The 22,946-nt window shown below is 37.3% G+C and overlaps 1 protein-coding gene across 3 annotated transcripts in view; it reads right to left on the bottom strand.

The window, feature by feature from the left end:
- The window catches only part of UBR3 (ubiquitin protein ligase E3 component n-recognin 3), a 330,855-nt gene that overhangs the window by 5,394 nt on the left and 302,515 nt on the right, over positions 1-22,946 (bottom strand). For all 3 annotated transcript variants that reach the window (XM_069080034.1, XM_069080036.1, XM_069080035.1), the window contains exons 34-36: positions 21,478-21,585; positions 21,039-21,164; positions 6,137-6,316 (exon numbers count right to left, since the gene is read on the bottom strand). In XM_069080034.1, coding sequence (XP_068936135.1) covers positions 6,137-6,316; positions 21,039-21,164; positions 21,478-21,585 — 414 coding nt within the window. The remainder of the gene's footprint in view (positions 1-6,136; positions 6,317-21,038; positions 21,165-21,477; positions 21,586-22,946) is intronic.

Raw genomic sequence — 22,946 nt, 5'->3', positions numbered from 1 at the left:
TAAAGAAAAACAGCAGTTGAGACTCCCAGAATTCACTTAAGACAAAATCCAAGAAAGGAGTACATAGTAAAAACCATAGACTCCAATGCACAAGTTTATGCAACAAGCAAGGTGAATCAGACGACATAATGTAACAAGGTCAATATGATCTCAGGTAAAGGGGGAAAGTGAAACAGAATTGCTTATTTAAAAGGTATATTCATGTGTAGAAACCCAGAAACAAGAGTAGGAAAGCATTAGGGGGAAAACAAAGAGGTATAGAAGGCATTTTGCTATCAGACCACATAGACATAAAAAGGAAACAGACATAAAGAAAACAGAAGAGGAGTTTGAAGAAACAAGCCTGACATGGCAACAAAAAAATAGTAATGATGGTGGACTTGAGTTATCCACCTGTCTCTTGGAGTTTTCTGCCAAAAAGAGGGAAATCAAACAATCAATAAACAAGCATTTACGAAGTCTCTACTACGAGCTAAGAACTGTGCTAGGTACTGAGGACGCTCACAATCTAGCTGGGGAGACAACATGCACATAGATGGGTATATATAAAATAGAAACAAGATAATTCCTGAGGAAAAACATTAGGGGCAGGGGGAGTAAGCTATAATTCTAAAAGATAGAGATGAGGGCAAGTGCATTCCAGGCATGAGGGACTCAAGGGATATGTGTAAAGAACAATAAAAGCTTATATCGTAGTGTTCGTGAAGGGAACTGATACACAGTAAGTCTAGAAAGGTAGGATGAGTCCAGGTTGTGACTTTAAACATCAGAAAAACGAGTTTATATTTAAACCTACAGGTAATAAATAGGGAGCTATGGGAATGACATGACCAGACCAGTGTTTTAGGAAAACACTCTGGTCACTGTACAGAGATATTAGAAGCAGAGAGATCAATTTGGAAGCAACTGCAGTAGTCTAGCCTGAAGAAAATTGATAAAGACCTGAGCTATTCATGTGAGTGGAGAGAGGGAAACTTATGCAGGGCTGCTGTAGAAGTAGAATTGATAACAATGGCAACTGACTGAAAATGTGGGGCAAGTGAGAATGAGGAGTCCAGGGTAACTGAGATTGTAAACCCAAGAGACTGGAAGCATAGTTTGTGCCTTTGGCAGAAAAGAAGTTTGTAAGACAGATGGTTTAGAGGGATATAAGTAGGGGAGAACAATGTGTCTGTTTTGACATCCTGGATTTGACAGCTATATGAGACATTCTGTTTGAAACGTCCAAATTTAAGTTTGTGGTATAGGAATGGAGAAAATTACTGGCACAAAAATGATGACTGAATCCAAAGGACATGATGAGGTCCTTAAGTAAGAGTATAGAGAGATAGAGCCATGAGGTATACTCACAGTTAAGAGTTGGGATATTAGTGATGATCCAGCAAAAGGGGCTGAGAAGGAGCAACCAGACAAGAGAATCAGGAGAGAATATGAAAACTCAGGGAAGAGATTATCTAGGAGGAGGAGAGTGGTCTTTTGAAACTGCTCTCTCCAAAGTTACCAGTAATCTCTTAATTGTCAAATCTAATTGCTTTTTCTCTATACTCCTTCACCTTTCTATACTATTTGACACTGTTGACCATCTCCTCATACACGTTCTCTCCTCTTTGGTTTTTGCAACACTGTGGTCTTCCGATTCTTATCCTACCTGACTTCTCCTTCTCAGTCTCTTTTACTGAACCCTTATCTTGTTGTCCTCCCAAACTGTGGGTATCACTCTATACAAATGATTCATTGATCTATACATGCAGCCTGAACTCCTTTCCTGAGTACTAAGCTCTCATCACAAATAGCCTTTTATAACTAGATGTCTTGTAAGCATGTCAAACTTAATGTAATTGAGACAGAACTCATTAACTTTTCCCCCACACCCACCTCTCTTCCAAACTCCTTTAAAAAAAAAATATTGAGAACATCACCATCCTTCCAGGCACCTGGGTTTGTAATCTTAGCATCCTCCCCAACAACTTGTTTTCACCACTCTTATCCATCTAGTTGTCAAATCTTGAGGTTTTAGGCTTTGCCTCTCTTATATCCCTTTCTCCATTCATACAGTCAACACCCCAAATTCCGGTTCATGCCATGTTTTGCCTCAACTATTACAACAACCTTTTATTGATCTGCCAGCTTTGAATCTCTCCTTATCTCCATCCATCTTCTACACAGCTGCTAAAGTGATTTTTCAAAAGCATAGATTGGACCACTTACCCTTATTCAGTAAACTTCAATGATCATCTACTATAACCATAGTAAAATATAAAGTCTACTGTTTGGTCCTAAAGTTCTTCAAAAACTGGCTCCTTTCTAACTTTCTGGTCTTCTCACACTCCTCTACACATACTAAACGATTCAGCTACACTCAACTTACTTGCTGTTCCTTAACACAATACTCCACATCTACACACTGGCTAATCTTAAACACTTAAATGCTTGCTGAAGGGTTGATACCATGGACTAAAATTCTACAGGCAAAGTCATCTCATAAGGGATGAGAAACTTAAGAATTGAACTTTAACATTCAGTTTTAAAATTTTGAGTTCCAAATTCTCTCTCCCTGAAGCCCCTCCTCCACCCATTGATAATGTAAGTAATATAATACTCATTACATATGTGAAGTCATGTGAAAATATACTTCTATGTATTTTTCTTTTTTAAACATTATTTTTCTTTTTCAAGGAATTCTAAAGAAAGGGAAATAATTTGAATAAGGAATAAAAAATCTGAAGACAACGTAGATCACAAGAAAACATCAATTTAGAATTTACTTAGATTTTTAAAAAGATATATAGAGAACATGGAAACAAGGGAATGTAACAGAATGAATAGAAAGCAAGGCATGATCTTGCAAGAATAGTATCATAAAGGACAGCAAGGTGACAAGGTAGATAGCACCAACCCTGTAGTTAGGAAGACCTGAGTTCAAATATGGCCTCAGACACTTACTATGGCCTTGGGCAAGTCACTTAACCACAGTTGCCTCAGGAAAAAAAAAAGAATATCCTATGTGCCATGGCTCAGATTGAGCTGAGACTGGTGAAGAGGACTAAGGACAACCAAAACCAAAAGGGTTTTGTTTCGTTTTTAAGTTATGTTGGGAGAAAAAATAAAATCAAAGAAATAGTAATTCAGGATGTATGAAAAGACGATAAATAACAACAGAAAGCAGAGCAGCTCAATTCTTTGGTGAGAGAGGGTTCTATAAATGACATCTGAAATAAAAAGGTCAGACAAAAAATGACTAAACAGTTTATATGTAAAGTTAGCATAAGAGAGCATTATCTGCCCTTGATTAATTCAAGTCACTTGGTCTAAGATAAACTACATCCTCAGACACTTGAAAAAAATGGTGGATATGATCCTTGAACTACCATCAATGATTTCTGAAAGACTGTTCAAGAAAAACATACTGCAAACCTACAGAAAGACAACTATCAAAAAAAAATACAAAATAGAGGAAGAAAATAAAAATATGTAAAGTACAGGTCAGTAAAGGTGATTTAAATTCTTGGGAAATTCTAGAATGGATTTTTTAAAAGATAGCTAGTGAACATAAATATCTATGGAAAAGAAAGTGGTGATCATAAATAACCAGTATGTCTTTAACAAGAATAGATCACGCCAGATTAACCCAATTTACTTATCTGAAAGGATTATTTAATTGGTAGATCAGGGGAATGCTATAAATATAACATACCTAGGTTTTAGTGAAATTTTCATAAATTATCACATTTTATTCTTCTGGGAAAGATAATGATATGGTCTAGATGAGAATATATTTAAATGTTTTGGAGCTTGCTGAATGGCACTCTTCAGTGAAGTACCACAGGGACCTGTGCTTGACTCTATGCTAATTAACCTTTTGATCAATGCTTTAAATTAAGGTAGAAATGACAGGCTTATCAAATGTACACATTACTAAAAGCTATGAAGAACAGATAACATACTGGATTGACAGAAAGGATCCGAAGATATTTTGAAAGGCTAGAAAATCAGAACAGCTATAACATTTATATAGCACTTTAAGATTTGCAATGCATGTTACAAATATTACCACATTTGAGCCTCACAACAATCCTAGGAGGTAGGTTTTACTGTTATCTTCATTTCTTCTCCCAAATGAGGAAATTGAGGCAGATGGAAATTAAGAGACTTGCTAATAAAACACAGCTACTAAGTGTTTGAGGCTACATTTGAACTCAGATCTTCCTGACTCCAAGTCCAATGCTCTAGCTACACCATCTAGTATACACATCAGTATACTACTGAATTTTAAAAAGATGAAATTTCATATGGAAAAAAATATATATTCTTACTTTTGAGTTCCAAAAAATCATGTTTACAATGGGATTAGGGAGTATTTATAACAGAGCAATTTGTCTAAAAAAAGATTTTGGAAGGTTTTAGAGTACGTTCAGTATGAGTGAATGTGATATGGCAACCACAAAGGCTAGTGAATCTTGGCCTTCATAAAAAAAGGCATAATTTCCAAAAATCAGGCAATAGTCATGCCATAACACATTTGGAATACTACTTTTAGTTCTGGGTGCTACAGTTTGGAAAGAACAATGATGTGCTGGACAACATATAGGAGAACAATAATGATACTGAAAAGCCTTGAGTCTATGACACATGAACAAAAGTTGAAGGAACTGAAGGTATTTAGCTGGAGAAAGGAAGACTCATGAGGTAAAGGATTGTTGCTGTTCAGTTATTTCAGTCGTGTCTGACTCTTTGTGACTCCATTTGGGGTTTTCTTGGCAGATATAATGGAGTGGTTTGCCATTTCCTTCTCCAGCTCATTTTACAGATGAGGAAACTGAGACAAACAGGGTTTAGTGACTTGCCCAGGGTCACACAGATAGTATGTGTCTGAGGCTGGATTTGAACTCAGGAAGATGAATGTTCCTGACTCCAGACCTAGTGCTCTATCTACCATGCCACCTAGCTGCTAACGGTCTTTCATGTGGTAGGGGGAATTATACTCATTCTCTTTGGCTCCAAAAGGCAAAACTAAGAACAATGGGTGAAAGTTGACAAGAGACATACTTAAAACCAATCTAAGGAAAAACATCCAAAAATATGAGCTATTTAAAAGTGGAATTAGTTGCCCTGGATGGTGGGGGAGGGGGGCAGAGGGGAGGATGGAGTCATTCAAGTTCTAAAAGTATTTTACAAAATTTTTTTGGAAGTATGAGATGGATTAGATGGCTGCTAATAATGTCACTTACATCTCAAAATGCAGTGAGTCTGTGAAGTATCAGACCAACAACTTTTTATACATTTTCTTCCTTAAAATATGAAAACTATATGAATATACTTACATTTTTCATCAAAATTTAGGATGTGTGCATCCAGGTACATATAAAAGTTTTATAATATCAGGTTACTTTACTATTAAATAATTATATACAAATCATAAATTTGTATATCATAAATCATAGATAAAATTAAGTATGAATTAATTCACATAAAAACATGAGCTGCAAGAACCCCACATAATAATCGTATCCCTCAACACTTAAATATAACAACAATCCAATAGATTCAGTGGAGCAAAAGTTCCTTCTGTAATAATTACAAAATATATGTATCTCATTATTTATGAGAGAAGGCCAATTTTTAAAAAGTAAGCAAATCCTATTATCAAAAAGATGACAAATAATATGAAACATTTTTTTTTAAAGCAATCGGGGTTAAGTAACTTGCTCAAGGTTACATGGCCAGTTATTTCTGGGTGTGGTGCTAAGTATCTGAGCCCAGTTTTGATCCCCAGGTCATCCTGACACTGGAGCCGGTGCTCTTACTCGCTGAGCCACCTGGCCGCCCCTAAGCAATTGGGGTTAAGTAACTTGCTCAAGGTTACACGGTCAGGTGTTTCTGGGTGGGTGCTAAGTGTCAGAGCCCAGGATTCGATCCCCAGGTCATCTTAACACTGGAGCCGGTGCTCTTACTCGCTGTGCTACCTGGCCACCCCTTGAAACATCTTCTTAAAACATGGGCTTTTTCTTGTCAAGCAAAGGCATTTTTATTCAGTTCTTTCAAACACTGATTATTATCAAACAATTGTAAATTACTTTATCTCTTACCCATTAGTACATGACCAGGATGTTAAGCAAATTTTTCTTTCTTTACATACCTTTACTTGTTCTGCATGTCTTTCAGAAAATGAAGTTACTTCAAAGCACCACTGAGGTATGATGTCAAATGCTGGAACAGGCCAGTCAAGGCAGGAGGCGCTAGTGAATGGTTGAGCTGTTTGACTAAAAGATGGTAGAAGCCCCAAGCAGCTAGCAAGAACGATAAATTCTTCTTCTTCCTTTTCAACATCAAAAAGAAAATTTTCACATTATTTTGTGAAGTGTATTTCCTATTATAACAGAATTCACATGTATTTTCTTCCTTATCAATGAATGTGGGATAGCAAAAGGTCAGTTTTCTGTCAGAACCAGCCGAAGAAAAATGAGATGAGAAAGAAAAAAGTTGTTCCTGGATATGCTATCTCCATTCTGCTCAAAATATTCTCCTCCAAAATTTAATTAATGAGGGTACAAAATATAAAAATATGCTTTTATAATTCAGTCTGTACTACAATGCTTTGAGGACTGATCATTTCACCCATGTGAGTACTTCTTACACTGCTGCAAGTCACAGCCCTTCTACAACTCCTCAGCTGTTTTTTGTGAATTGCTGTGACAGAAAAACTAGTCATCTCACACTCAACCTGGTGATTAGCCTCTTCAAACTTAGCTAGACTTCTTCAGACAAACAGACACACATTTGATTACTGAGCAAATCCCCAAAGTTATTCAAGCTTAGTAAGAATTCAGAGTTTATGTTATATTGGTGTTGTCTTTGAGAACCCAAGATCACTTCCATGCAATACTGCAGAACTCAAGTAGGGCTTCACTGGAGAAATAATGCTATATTTTTTAAAATAACATGGGATTTAATGTTTATCTATAAATAGCTGATTAATTGGTTTCGAAAATTATATCTGGCCCCAAACATTTATCCAAATAAGGGAAGCTGTCACAAACATAGATACCCTTATAGAATTTGTCTACAAAATCAGAATAAGGTCAGGTGCAGATAAAAAGCTGTGTTGAATCATAAAGACAGGTAATGTACAGGGTCTTAATGGAACCTGTAGGAATTAGGAGGCTGGACTAAAGAGAATGCCTAGCTCCTGGGTTGGTATGCATTCATAAATAGGAAAAAGAATTAAAAAGGCTGGATGTAGCTTTTAAATTGTGAATCAATAAATTTAATGCACCAACACAGTGAAATGCAAACCAGGGCATTCAGAGCTCCATTAAAGATATATTCTCTGGCCTGGAAGGGCACTTTTTAATAATGAAAAGATTATTTTCAAAATGCCAAAATTTGATAGGCAAAAATCTCAAAGCTGGTTTTCACTGACATGAACAACTACACTGGGAAAATACTACATAAAAGTCAAAATAACATGCAGAACAAAAAACCCATTAACATAGAAAACCCTTAAGAAAAGGAATCATAAAACTCCATTACAATGCTACTTAGAGGCAGCATTCATTTTTAATGCAAACAGCACAATGACAACAAAAAGAAACTGCAAGCATAAAATTAAAATAATTAATGAAAGGAAAGCAACATTACTCTAGTTCAAATTATGCTGAAAGGATAAAAATTCAAAGTATACCCATATTAGCCCCATAATAATCTGTGGGTTCCTAGAAAATGTTTCAGGATCACCTATGTAATAGTTAATGACAGCATTTATATAGTTTTTTAAGGTTTGTAAAGTGCTTAACATGAGATGGATATGAAAGAAAATTAAAAGATAGGGGTTAAAGTAAAGAGAAAGCTAAGAGAAGGACAACCTAAGAAAAAAGAAAAGTTCAAGACAAAATAAAGATCCTTCTTTCACCTAACACTGTCCTACCAATCTTACTGAGGACAGAAGTGAGACACAAATTCTGCCATACTTTACACAGAATATTCTAAAGAAAACAAATAAAACAAAAACTTGTATTGTTTTTAAGAATGTGGTTTTTCACAATTTCAGGAGAGGCACAATCTATAAATCCTCCAAAGTGAGTTTATACTTTTTTTCTTTCAATAAACTAATCAATATTTATGACATTATTAGAAATTTCCAAAGGTAAAGTAATAATAGCTAACATTTATAAGGCACTTTAAGGTTTGCAAAGTCCTTAAAAATGCAAATTATTTCATTTGATCCTCACAACAACCCTGTAAGGTAGGAGCTCTTAGCATCCCCATTTGATAGATAAAGAAATTAGGGCTAAATGAGGGTAAATAACCTGTCTGGAGTCATATAGACAGTAGGTGGAGCAAGCCCAGCACTTTGAACAATAACTGTCTAGCCGCCTCTAAGTATCGATAGCCTGTCAGGATCAAAGGAAAGATAATACTGTTAAAGACTACTGCTTTTCATAAATTTCCACAGAAGAAAATCTGTATTTTTCTGAAAAATTTGGGAGAATATCTACCTTTAATCACTGAAGTCAAAAAAAGGTTAGTAGAAGAAATGGAAATAGATCAAAACCACTTTGTGCATTAAGAAAATTAGTTATTGTAAAAATGTTTTCATCATTTACTATGTAGCAGATATTAAAAAATGCATTTCACATTTGCTTCAATCTAGTATATCACATCTTATGTTTCCTTTTCCCATAAATTCTAGTTGTAGTTACTTATTTAACCAGCTTCCAATACATTTCTCAAATTTTACTCAAGAAACATGTCTACTTGTTTATTTTCTGGATGGCAGAATTCACATTAAAGAGTTACTCAAAGAAGACTGTTGCTTTCATACACATGCAGAACAAAAATAAAGACTGATACAAAATGCTAAAAATAAGTAATAAATTAAAACATATTATTTTTAAAAAGACCAATATAAGCATGTTACTGATGATCCTTTCAAGGATCCTCCAAATGCTCAGTAAAGAGGAAAAATGTATAAAACAGAGGAATTTATTTATTTATTTATTAGGCAATCGGGGTTAAGTAACTTGCTCAAGGTTACAGTTATTTTCTGGGTGTGGTGCTGAGTATCTGAGCCCAGATTTGATCTCCAGGTCATCCCGACACTGGAGCCAGTGCTCTTGCTGAGCCACCTGGCCACCCCTAAGCAATTGGGGTTAAGTAACTTGCTCAAGGTTACATGACCAGGTGTTTCTGTGTGGGTGCTAAGTGCTGAGCCTGGGATTCAATCCCCAGGTCATCCTGACACTTGAGCCAGTGCTCTTACTCGCTCTGCTACCTGACTGCCCCGGAATTTGTTTTTTTTATAATAAGATTTAACAGTACCAGAATACTGACCCTCATATACATAATAAAGACTGTTTCTCAATGAAATTATATCATCATGTCTTAATTATCTCAGAATCTGTATTAGCACCTGGCAGTCCATTTTGATGGCTCTTTAATCTTATCCTTATGGGTACTCCTCTATCAGTGCAAGTGACAAGTCCTTCATATCCACTTCCTCATCCTGTGATTTTCTGCTATATTGAACACACCCAACATGATGGAGGCCTTCTGGTTCCCTTAGATGTTGAGGGTATTAATGGAATACTCGGATCATCTCCAGCACTCCAGATGATCTGTGACAGCAGTGGTGTGAATATTCCCTTCTACAATGAATATTGTAACTCCTCCATGCCTGATTATCCTACATGACTTGTCCAAATCCTAGGAATCCAGGTGCAAGGAACCGAGAACTCCTGACATCAAGTGGATACCTAGTGAAGCTTGTGTGCTGTTAACAGGTTACCTCTAGATCTCAATAAATGTTTGGTCCACCTTTTTTTCTAGTCAAATATGCTTTACATTATTCAACCTGAATAATTTCTTATTTGAAATGTATTGAAGACCACCCACTCATCATGCCCACTTACTGTGCTTTTCAATCTTCAACTTCAATTCTTTAAATACTGTAGAATTTCATGTCTTACAGCTATAGAATAACACTAGGAGAATATTAGTCCTTTGTTTCAAGGACAACCCGGGGCAGGGGGAAGAATGTCATTAAAAGAACTCTGAAATTTCCCAAAGCAATCAATTCTGCTTTACCTTACTTGTTCAATTTTGGGTCCAGCTGTCTGCTCATACATACATGAATGCAGATGTATGCATACATATATACAAGTGTATACACTCAGAGGCAATTACATGCACGTGTACATGCATATACTGATAAATAAGATCTATAGTCTATCTATACAACTATATATCATGTCAATAAATATTCTTTACTATCCATTTTTCTTATATGACTAGTTGGGCCACACTTTTCTGATTATGGGTTTTCTTCAGAAGTCTCCACAATGGTCCAGGATTTGATATAAGCAATAACCTATCATCTACAAACGAAGTATCTTAAGGACTGACCCTCTATAGGTTAACCCTCTTCAACTTGGAATCTGCAATGGAACTGCTACCTGACAGTGACACACATTTTTGGTGAGGATCCATCACTTAAGAGTTAAACAAAGGTGTTGCTATTGTTAAATCTTGCAAGGCCTTGAGAGGGGTGTGGCCTTTTTGTTGGGTCCAAGTTTTACCAAACAAATCCTTTTATTAAGGGATTTGTTCTGTGAAGTTTGGATTCAGGCCACGAGCTGTTAATCTTTTAGCTGCCAAATCTAAATGGTCATTTCTCAATCCTAATTCTTCTCGACCTTCCTGCTCCAGATGACACTGGTAACCACCCTCTCCTCCTGGATACTTTCCCCTGAGTTTTCATGATGCTACTCTCTCCTGTTTCACCTCCTATGTGTCTGAACTTGCTTTCTCAGTCTCTTTTGCTAGCTGGCTCATTATCCACATGTTCCCTCACTATAGGTATTCCCCAAGAATCTATACTAGATGTTTTTCTTCCTTTATACTGTCTCTTAGAAAACCCATCAGCTCCCATGAGTTTAACTATAATTTCTATGCAGATAGCTCCCAGATCTATATATCCAGCCTTAATCTCTCCCCCGAGCTTCAGTTCAAAATCACGGATTGTCTATTAGACATTTCAAATTGTTTATCCCAGAAACATCTTAACATTAACATGTCTAAGAAGGAATTTACTCTCCCCTATTTCTGTCTTTCCAATCTTTCAAGTTCATAATCTTGGCATTACCCTGGACTCCTCACTCTCTTATCCCTCATATCCAATCAACTGCTATGTTGCCATTCCTACCTTCATGACATCTTTTGCATGTGTCTCATCTCCTCTCACAAAGCTACTATTTTAGCTCCAGTCCTCGCCATTTCTTGCCTAGCTTATTACAATACTGTCCTAATTGGTCTCTCTGTCTGTAATGGTAATTTGAAGATCTTCTCTGCCCTTTAATAACCCTAAGGGAATTTGAAGATAATTTGAAGGAATTTGAAGAAAATGCACTCTATCCTCTAATAGGCTGAATGTGATCACAAGAAGCCTGTGGTACGAGTTTGCTGAAGGGTAGGGCAGAGCCCATAAGAAGCTGGGAGTCAGAGCTAGCTAGACTGGGAGGAGGAGATGATGCGTCCTCAGGCTTATGTGTAAATACTGGTTTGTGGGAAGGCTAAAGGATAGTGTGGTTCTCTGTGCTGTTGTGCCTTAACTTCTTTGCTGAATTGGCTTACTTGGTTTTGGGATTTGGTTTTCTGGTGTCTGAATAAATGTTTTGCTTCTGTCTTCTATGTGGAGAGTCTTATGTTTTGTGACTGAGCACCTTGCAGGTATATTTATAGTGATCATGGGCACTGTGAATATTGCATTGGTGCCACATTTGGCAACAAAGGATGAGATCATAAGGTGTCAGACCTCTAGTTGGAGGCAGTAGGGATTTAGAAGAAGAAATTATTATCCCAGCATGGGAGGATTTACAGCCTCCCTAGCAAGGGAGTGGTTTAGAAGTACAGGGCTCTGTGAAAACTGGAAATAGAAGTTACAGCAAGGACAACCTAGAGATTTAGAAACATTTTTGCAAAGAATACCAATAAAACCTGAGAGAGAGTTGGAGGCAGTATGTAGGAGGGGCTGTGTTTTACTAACAGGTTACCATATTATGTGTAAGAGTAGAGACAAGCAAGAAAACTCAAATGGAGAGAGAATTGGCTGTGTTCCAGCATTCAGACTCTCCTTTAGAAGAGCAAACAGTAGGGTCTCAGGTGGTAGAAGAGGGGGCTGTTGTGAATTTGGCCCAGAAAACAGGAGGAAAGTTCAGACAGTTTTGGCAGAGGCTGAGTCTAGTCGCTATGACAACGAGCGCCAGGAGAGTGTAAGAGATACATTGTTTCATGACCAAACTTTTATGGGGCAGAAGCTCACCTTCTACTGAGAAGAAAGCAGGCCAATCAGGGAGGCCAAACACAGTTCAGGGAGATAATTGAGGATTTCACTCAGCAGGAGATTACTGATTTATTAAGCAGATTCACTAAAGGATGGGAGAATCCTTAGTGTCTTGGATGGTGAGAATCTCTGATGAAGGGGCTGGAGGAGTATGAGTAGAAAGTGTGGACTACCTGAAATTTGTAAGTATTTGTCAGAATCCTTTTGTCCAGCAAACTTTTAGAGATTTTCATATGGTAGGAGGTAACAATATGACCAATCTGTTAGCTTTAGCTGCTGATAGATACAATAAAATGCATCTCACTGATTCTATGTGGCCTAGTGGAGACAGACTCTGGTACTCACTTAGGGGCTGTATAAGAGAGTTGAAAGAAGTCGTAATGAAAACTGTACCATGGTTGGAGATGCAGATACGTATCATGATACCCCTTAGCAGTTCTGCATAGAAATATTAAGGTGAAGATGGCTCCTCCTGTTCATAAGCACCTACTTCTGACTCTACTAATTGGTAAAATAGGGGGCTAGATAAGATTCCACAGTTAAGTGACTTGGGGGAATGAGAAAAAGATAAATTTCCTCAAGAGAGAAAAGTAAATGGCCAGGGAATTCTAAGTCAGAATAGATTGACAAGAAAAGAACTGTTTACTGCTCTACTGAGAGCATGGGTTGATTTTAGAAGAATTGATGGTATTCTAACTAATGAACTATATAAAAGGTACTGAGATAAGGGGCTTAATGTCAGACAGAATAGAGAAATAAGGACTGCCCCTACAGATGCTCCTGAACCATTGTATTCAAGTTCCTCACACCATCAGGGAGAATAGGAAATTGGCCAAGCCCCAGCTCAGATTAAAGAAATATACAGAAGAGATTACAGACCCCATATCAATCTGACTATATACTGGGAAAATGGATCAAATACTGTAACCAGGGCATTGATCAATATTGAGGCAGAGGTCTCCCTCATTTATGGGAACGCCTACAAGTTCAAGCATGGAACTCCTACTAACATCACAGGACTGGAAGGGGCTGAAATATCAGCCAAACAAGCCAAACTAAGGATGAAAATTAAACAATTATCTAAGAAAGAATACACTGTGGTTACTGTACCCATTCCTGAATATACCACTGGAATAAATATACTGAATTTCCCTGAAGGAAGATGCCAATTTGTAGTAAGGAAGATAGGAAGTAATACAGTTTTAGTGGGAAAAATCAAAATGGACCCAATCACTCTACCTGAACCTCCTGAAGTAATTACTTCAAAGCAGTATTATGTGCCAGGTGGGCAAGATGAAATTACCAATACTATAAAGGAATATGTTGAAGCAGGAGTGTTTATCCCTACAGCCACACAATAGAATAATCCTGTCTGGACAGTACAAAAATCAGATGGGATGTGGATAATGACAGTGGATTACAGACAACTGAATAAGGTGACTCCTCCCCTGTATGCTACTATTCCAGATACCATCACCTTAATAGAAAAGGATCCAGAAATATGATGGAACTTGGTACATAGTTATTTATTTAGTTGATGCTTTCTTTACCATCCCAATAGACTCTAAACAATGGGACCAGTTTGCTTTCACTTGGCAAGGCAGACAATATACTTTTACCTTCTTGCCACAAGGATATCTGCAGAGTCCCACCATTTGTCATAGGATTGTGGCTGAATATTTGGATGAATTAAGGCTACCTGGTGCACAGCTTGCCCCTATCCTGATATTATTATACAAGAAAAAATATAAAAGAAGTAGAGAAGAATTTGATGATAACTGAGGATATGAAAAGCAAAAGGGTAGGAAATTAACCTTGCAAAGATTCAAGCACCAGCTCAAAATGAAAAATTTTGGAGTATATAATGGAATAAGGGGCTGCAAGAGATTCCTCCACAAGCCCGACAAAAGATTCAGGATTTTCCTATCCCTACCAATAAGAAAGAGGCCCCAAAGTTTATAGGATTATTTGGATATTGGTAACATCACATACTGCATCTGGAACAGATTTTGAAACCCTTATATAAAGTTACTCAGAAGAAATATGAATTTGAATGAGAACTTGAGCAGAGTAAAAGCTTTTGAAGAAGCCAAGGCTGCTATACAATTGGTTCTAGATTTATGGCCTATGCAATGGCCTATATGTACAATTTCAGCTGGAAGTAGCTATAGAGAAGAGATCTTCACCCCTTATCCCAAGATTTTAAGCCCCATTAGTTGGAGGAGGGATAGATGGGCTGCTTGTGCCCAAGCCCCCACCCTAAGATATTGTTTTATTTGCTTATTTTCTATTATCCTTGTTATATTGTTGCAAAGTTCTGTTGACACCAGTTGTCCCCACCAGTTATCCCTAAACTCTCATTAATCTATGTAATGAAATGTGTTAATGAATTTTTGCTATGTAAGGGACATGAAAGATCTTGAGGCCGAATGTAATGATAATGGGAATCTACCTGCCCCCCTTAATAAGCCTAAGGGAATGTGAAGACTTTCCCTGCTTTGAAAATAAACTCTGCCCCCAATAGACTGAATGTAATCACAAGGAGCCTGTGGCAGGAGGAGTTTGTTGAAGGGTGGAGCAGAGCCCACGGAAAGCTGGGAGTCAGAGCTAGCTTGACTAGGAGAAGGAGAGGATGCATCCCAGGCAGTCACTCAGATTTATGAATAAATATTGGTTTGTGGGAAGGCTAAAGGATGGTGTGGCTCTTTGTGCTGTTGTGGTTTATTAATTTCTTTGCTACTATGATGGAATCAGCTTACTGGTTTGGGGATTTGGTTTTCATGTGTCTGAATAAATATTTTGCTTCTGTCCTCTATATGGAGAGTCTGTCATATTCCGCAATTGAGAACCATGCAGGTATATTTATAGTGATTGTGGGCACTGTGAATATTGCATTGGCACTATATTGTCTGAAGTCTCTCACCACTCAGGTCTATGCTATATAATGCCGCCAAAATTATTTTCCTTAAGTGCAGATCTATGTAGCATCTCTATTCAATCAACTCCTGTAGCTTTCTACTGCCTCTAGGATAAAATATAAACTCATCTGTTTAGCTTCAAAAGCCAAATCTGGTAGCAACCTAACCTACTGGCACCATTGGATACTATTTTCCCTCTAACACTCTGTGATCCAGCCAAATTGATTTCCTTCTGTTCCTTACATAAAACATTCCATCAACTGACTCTATACCTTTGTACTTGCCATTCTTTGTGCCTGGAATGTATTCTCTTCTTACTTTTGCCTTATAGAATCCCCTTCTTTCTTTAAGATGCAGTGCAGGTACTATCTTCTGCATGAAGTCATTCCTGATCTCCCCAACCAACAGTGTCCCTCCCTCTCAAACTTTTGTAGTAGTTGTTATTATTCAATTATTTCAGTCATGTCTAATTCTTCTCTCTCTCTCTTTTTTTTTTTTTTGCTTTTTGAAGGGCAATTGGGGTTAAGTGACTTGCCCAAGGTCACAAGGCTAGTAAGTGTTAAGTGTCTGAAGTCGGATTTGAACTCAGGTCCTCCTGACTCCAGGGCTGGTGCTCTATTCACCACGCCACCTAGCCAACCCCATGTCCAATTCTTCTTGACCCCATTTGGGGTTTTCTTGGCAAAGATACTGGAGTGGTTTGCCATTTCCTTCTCTACTTCCTTTTAGAGAAAAAGAAACTGAGGCAAAGAAAGTTAAATGACTTGTCCAAAGTCACCCACCTCGTAAGTATCTGAGACCAGATTTGAACTCAGGTCTTTCTGATTCCAGGTCTGGCCCTCTATCCACTGTGCCACCTAGGTGTTCCCCTCTCAAACTACTTTTTATTTACTATTTTGTACATATTTGCATTTATTAACTTTATGACATATGTAAGTATACTTATCTTTTCCATTAAAATGTACACTTCTTTTCATTAGGGATTATTTCATTCTTTGTACTAGTATTCCAAACACGTAAAACAGCACACAGAGCAGTTGCTTAATAAATACCTGTTGACTGATTAACCAAATTTGATATTCTACCTTAAAGATTCCCCTGGCATGAGTCATTTTCCGTGCCTGGAATGTATTTTCTCCTCATCTCTATCAAAATCACTACCTTCCTTAACGGCTTAATTTAATTATTCCTTCAAGCCTGTTTTAATTCCCTCAATTGGTAATGTTCTCTCTCCCTTAAATTACTTTGTATTTATTTACCTGTTTATATGTTTTATTTTGCCTCCAGGATAATGCAAAATCTTTGAAGATAGGAAGTATTCATTTTTGTCTTTTTATATAGATGAACTAGCCCAGTACCTTGTACATATTAGGTACTTAATGTTTGCCGAAATAAAAAACAAAAGGAAGTGAATAGAGTACTGTCCCTGAGCTCAAATCAAGCCTCAGACACTTAACAGAAAAACTACCGTAGCCATGTGACCTTGGGCAAGCCACTTAACCTCAATTGCCCTCCAAAAAAGCAAAAAAAAAAAAAAAAAAAAAGGAAAATAATCTTACCTACAATCCATTAACAAGAGGATCCCTATTCTGTATAGTTTAGTTGAAATTTTATCCAAAAAGAAATCCTCTACAGTTGAGAAATTAGTGAGGGCAATGTGACCAATTAGCAAATTAGAGAATTCATCTCTGGATTCAAAAGGTTTATTAGGAGATACACAATTTTTTCATCTATAAATTGGACATACTATTCATTATGAACCACTTTAGCAACTATCAAGAGCTATATAATTTATTTTAACAAGATAACAATAAGTATGTGTGTATGTGTATGAGAGAAAATGTATCTGAATGCTAAAATTATTCACCTTTAAAAAGGGACATAGAAGATAGTAATTTTAAAAATATGCAATCAAACTTGAATAGACAAACGAGAAAACATAAAGGCAATATATTTTAATATAAAATCTTCTCTACAAGTGTGGGAAATGAAGAGTGGAACTAAATAGGGTAAAGCAATGGAAGAAAAGAGCATAAAGAAGAAAATGTAAATCCTGCAGAGATAAATTAAAGAATGCTTGAGGTCCATTCCTGTCTTGTGACAAAAGGATATGATTTATAAAAACAAAAGGCCAATGTGAGCAAAATTATAGAGGAAAAATGAAAGGAAGATGTAATCATGGTATTTTAAATTAATGATAAGAATTAGGCAAAGAACAAAAAAGGAACTGGTAGCAAATGGGAAAAAAAATTCCACTTTTTATAAAGTGAATGATGAAACCAACTGAAAAGAAATCATGAAGCAATAAAAGGCTATGGACAGCCTTTAAATATGAAAAATTTTAATCACTAAGAAAAGAAATAGACATCATTCAGTTAATTGTTTTCTAAGTAGGGTAATAAAAAGAAAGATAGCCTTAAGAGTCCAGAGACCTCGATTTGAATCTTATATCTAACACTTTCTAGATGTAAGCATGGACAAATCACTTCTCTGTTTCAGTAACCACATTTATAAAAGAAAAATAATTCTATTTGTACTCCTACTTCACAAGGTTGTAAATAAAGCACTTTGTAAATCCTTCAAGTACTACCCAAATGAGGATCATTGTATTAGGAAAAGGAATTATATTTTTAAACCAAGAATTAATCTAGATCGGGGCTACCCAAAATGCATTATTAAGGAAATATAGCACAGACACAAGCAATTTAGTTTTGACAAACAGAATCTCTTCTACAATACCACTCTTAACTGAGACCGCTTTAAGTACGTGATTACAAAGCACAGCTTGAAAGCACCAATAGCAAAATGATCCTGGATACTTTAAACTGATTGGGAAGAACATGAAAAGAATAACACATAAGTATGGGGAGATGGGGGTGAAGGGAGAGGAGAACAAGCATTTATTAAGCTCCTATTCTGTGCCATTGCCAGACGCTGAAGTAAGCAATTTATAATTATTGTCTCACTTGATCCTTATAACACCCCTGGGAGTTATTATCTTTATTCCCATTTAACAGTTGAGGAAACTGAAGAAGATAAAAATTAAGTGACTTGCCCAGGGTCATATAGCTACTAAGTGTCAGAGATGGATCTGAGCTCACCTTCCTGACTCTAACACTCTAGCTACTCTATTCTAGCTGCTTCTAAATAAGTTGCATTCTGACCTCCATAAAGCTTCTATGATCACAAACTCCATGAATTTCATTGCCTCCTTGTTTATTTTTTCTAGACTCTTCATGATGGTTTGAACATCATTACCTCACAAGTATAGTCAGGATTCTTTCCTTCTACTTTTCCCTCAATAAAACTCATCTGTAATTTTTCTGCTTATTCATTCATTCATAGCCATAGCTCTTTAAACAGATTAAATAAGAAATAAACAAAAAGATGTTTTTCATAGGTGGTCTATAGGGCATTCTACAATAACATAAAAGCTGAAAAAAAAATGTGGCAAATTTTACTATCTTGAAGAAATTGAGGTTTTGCCAAAAAACAAAAAATGGGTAAATTCGGCAGGCCTAAAATATTGTGATTATGTTTAAAAAAAAAAGAAGTTATGGGTTGCAATAGAGAACTTATTTCCCAATTTTCCCACATTTTGCCTAATTTCTGATATTAATAATAACCATGATAATGATCTTTCCTTCAATCTTGACTTATTCTCTGTCATACCCATGTACTTCCTACTATCTCTACTCACAAAGCCATCCCCTTCGTTCAGGCTCTATCTTCTCTCACCAAGACTCTTGCCATGGCTTTCCCAACTGCTTCCTGTCTTAGTGCATCAACAAGAATTTATTAAGCACTCATATACCAGGCTGTGTTCATAATACTCACTATGCTAAACAATGATAATAGAAAGAAAGGCAAGAAACAGCCTCTTGCCAATCAATTAGGGTTTATACAGAGTAGATGAAGGTTAATTTGAAAGGGGAAGGCCAGGGAGGACAAGAAGGGCCTCTTGGGGAAGGTGGGGTTTGAGCTTAGTCCTACCGTGTTTCCCCGATAATAAGACACTGTCTTATTATTTTTTTGGAAAGAAAAACACCAGAGGGCTTAATTTCAGTGGAGGGCTTATGTTGTCCTGCCTCAGCTCTCCTCCGCGGCACTGCTCTCAATGGCTCCAGCAAGCAAATCATTGGGGAAGAACAGTATGACACGCTCACTGCTGCAGCTCTGATTGGATGCAGCTCGGAGCGTGGCATGCGTTTCACAAGGGGGGGGGGCATACAGAGGGTACCGTAATGTAGCGTGTAGCGCAGGGGATCACCTTCACTACAGTAGCAATCTCAATAGGGCTTATTTTCGGGGGAGGGCTTATTTTAGAGGAATCTTACACAGTAAGGGGAGGGCTTATTTTCGGGATAGGTCTTATTATCGGGGAAACGTGGTAAATAAAAGCCTGGAAAACTAAGACACAGGAGTGATGTTCTCAAAGTACTATAATAAGTAGGCTAATGTAGTTCAACAATGGAGCATGAGGAGAGGAATAAGATATAAGAAGGCTTATATATTTTGACCCAAAAGTGATAAGGAGCCACTGGGACTCACACAGTGGGGGATGGGGTAGAGAGGGCTGTTACATGGTCACATCTATGTTTTAGGAAAATCACCATGGCAGGGAAATGGCAGGTTACTGGGTGGAAAGAAGAGGAAGGATAATCCAGCTGAGAAGGGATAAGAGCCTCAACTAGGGTAGTGATACTATAAGTGGCAAGAATTAGACTATGAGAGAGATGATGTAAAGGTAGAAATGACAAGATATGGCAAAGGATGGGATCTGCAGATGAGTAAGAGCAGAGGACGGCCCCATGGCTACACGGAGAGAAAGCGGAGAACACTGAGTGTGTACTGCTTTCTCAAGGCAACAGGGAAGGACCCAACGAGCAGGGTGGTAAGAGTAAAGACAATAGTGAGGCCAATTTCCTGGAGAAATGAAGAGAGAAGGGGGGAAGGGTAAACCTAGAGGGGCCTGCCTTGGCAAGAGGAAAAGTAACCTCTTCATCTAAGACCAGAGTAAAGGAGAAGACAGCAGAGGGGGATGTCTGAGCAATGTGATATGAAGAAGAGAGAAGGGAGGACAGTAATTTTTTCAGTAAATGCATAAAGTGAATTGTCCTTGGCTTAGATTAGAGTTGTAGAAGCAGGCTCTACTGAAGCCTTCGGGAGACATGAAAGGATTTGGACTAGTCACCAAAGAGAGTAGAAAGTGAAGTAGAATATAAAGTAGAATGCCTAACTTGAGGCAGTTAGGGCCCAGGTGAGATTAAAAACATAAATGTGCAGTGGGACCACGTGGCATTGTTTCATAATTTCCTCAAACTCTGTTTGGTGGCACATTAACTTGTTTAAGGAAGCACATGAAAATGGTTGAGGAAGAGTGACAATGGGAAACAAGGGTTACTTCAATTTCCCAGATCACAACTAGTCAGTCTGAAAGTATGAGAGAAAATCATGACTGGAAAGAATGGAGAGGGAAGTAGTATCATCAGTGGGAAATCATGTATCAGTGAGGGTCAGAAGAATGAGAAACAGGTTGACAATGAAAAGAAGCTTGTTAACTATGGAGGAGGTATTCCAGAGGGCATATGGAAAGCATATGTTATTTGAAGTGGGACCTTGCTAAAAGTTGAGGCTAGAGAATGGGGTCTGCATATTAGCAGACAGGACTTAGGATCACTGGGATGGGATGAGTAAAAGATGGTATGAGTATGTTAACCATTTAACAGTGAGTCCAGGCAGAGTAGGGATATTAGACTTTGCCAAATCCCTGCCAATCATACCTGACAGCTTGGTAAATCTCCCCCAAAAAGGTGATGTTGAAGAAGGCTGGTGATCCTGAGAAAAGGTAAGCAGAACTGCTGTAAATATCTTTCTATGTTATCAGGAGACCAGGCAATAGGATTAACCTAAAGTAGAAAAAAAAATTTTTTTATTAGAAAATTTACTTGGTAATACAGGGTGTGGGGACAGGGAAGAGGTTCTGACTCTGATTTCACTGGGTAGGGAATTCCCAGTGTGGAAACTCCTTTCACTAATGCAGATCAGCAGGTCCCCTGCAATTTATAGTCTTATTTAGAAAGTGCCTGAGGCACAGAGAAGTTAAGAACCTGGTCACATATGTAGTATAATGTAGACATATCTCATGAAATAAAATGTGATAACAAAAATCCAATTGTTTGACTATTGTCGGTGATATTTTTAATCTATGGAAATACATACCATTCCAAGTTCTTCAGTTTCTCCTTCAAAGTACAACTTTCCTTTAGACAGTTCACTTATTACAAGGCTCAGTAAAACCTCCCAAGATTTTTCAGCATTGCATGTATTCTAGAAGAAATAAAAATAAGGTATTAATTGAACTAGTTATTATAATTTGAGTCACAAAATTTGCACTGTACTGATCACATTTTTCAATAGAGTAGAACAATGATTGCATTTTTAATTTTAAACAAATTAACTTCCCTTTCTTGAAAATTAGATCACATACAAGATATGCTATATTTAAAATAAAACTAAGAAGGGAATTCTGCAAATCAAACATTCTATTTCACCCTAATTAAATGAAACATACACATAATATAGATAATTAGTATAAATAGCTCAGATTTTAATAAATCTGACTGTTATATGTTAATATTCATTTTACAAGTAGAGAAAACAGAACTGTTATCCGTACAATTAAACGCAGGCAACATAGTTACTGCATATATGCAATAATTATTTTTACAACTTTGGGGCTACAGAGGATTTGTGCAAATTTTTTTAAAATATAAATTGGGTAGGAAATAAGTAATCAGTGAGCTATTCTCTGTTGTACTAACAACAAAAAGACACTGTAAAACAAAATAAAAACAGAACGTAAATAATGAAGAGCTATCATGTGATTTTTTTTTCCTTTTCCTCCAAGCTATAGTCTCTACCACATTATTCTGCCCCTATTTATAGTCTGCTTTACATTGTGTACTGTTGTCTCATATATGTTAAGTATTATCCCCTGCATTAAAACACTTTGAGCATTGTTCATGTTTCGATTGCACAGAATACACTGTGAATATTCAATAAATTCTTGTTGATTACTGAAACCTACTGGATTCAGTACTGGATTTTGCAGATATTGGTGATCATCCTACTGGAACCTGCCAGTTTAGTCCTCATTTGAAATTTCCTTCTTATTAAAACCGGAAATGTAGTTTGGAGCCAGGTTGTGAAGGGCTTTAAATCACAGAGAAATTTGTATTTGATCTTAGATATAAATGGGATCCACTAGAGCTTATTTAGCAGAGGAGCAGCATCATCATAACTGTGTTTTAGGCATATCACTTTGGTATCAATGTGAATGAGGTATTAAAAGAGGGATCAAACTCGAGGCAGTGTAAGGGTTATGGGATTTAAAGATCTCCCATGCCCCATGGACGTGCTGACATAGCAGAGCAAGAGAAAGCGGTCCTGCGGTTTTCTGAGCCGAGCTAGCGGTCCTGCGGTTTTCTGAGCCGAGCTAGCGGTCCTGCGGTTTGCTGATGTAGCAGGAAGGGGCGGAGCAAGAGAAAGCGGAAAGCGAGAGAAAAAAAAAAAAAAAGCCGAGCTAACGGTCCTGACAAGCTAACGGTCCTGCAGTTGGCGGTTGGCAGTTGCAGTTGCGGTTGCGGCAGCAGCAGAGGCAGTGGCAGCGTGAAGCCTTTTTTTTTTTT

This window comes from Petaurus breviceps, unplaced genomic scaffold, assembly GCF_028583685.1.
Source record: "Petaurus breviceps papuanus isolate PSGF00001 unplaced genomic scaffold, PetGlider_PUasm1.0 91133, whole genome shotgun sequence".
Classification (NCBI taxonomy): Eukaryota; Metazoa; Chordata; class Mammalia; order Diprotodontia; family Petauridae; genus Petaurus; species Petaurus breviceps.
This window is presented reverse-complemented; position numbering and strand designations above follow the sequence as displayed.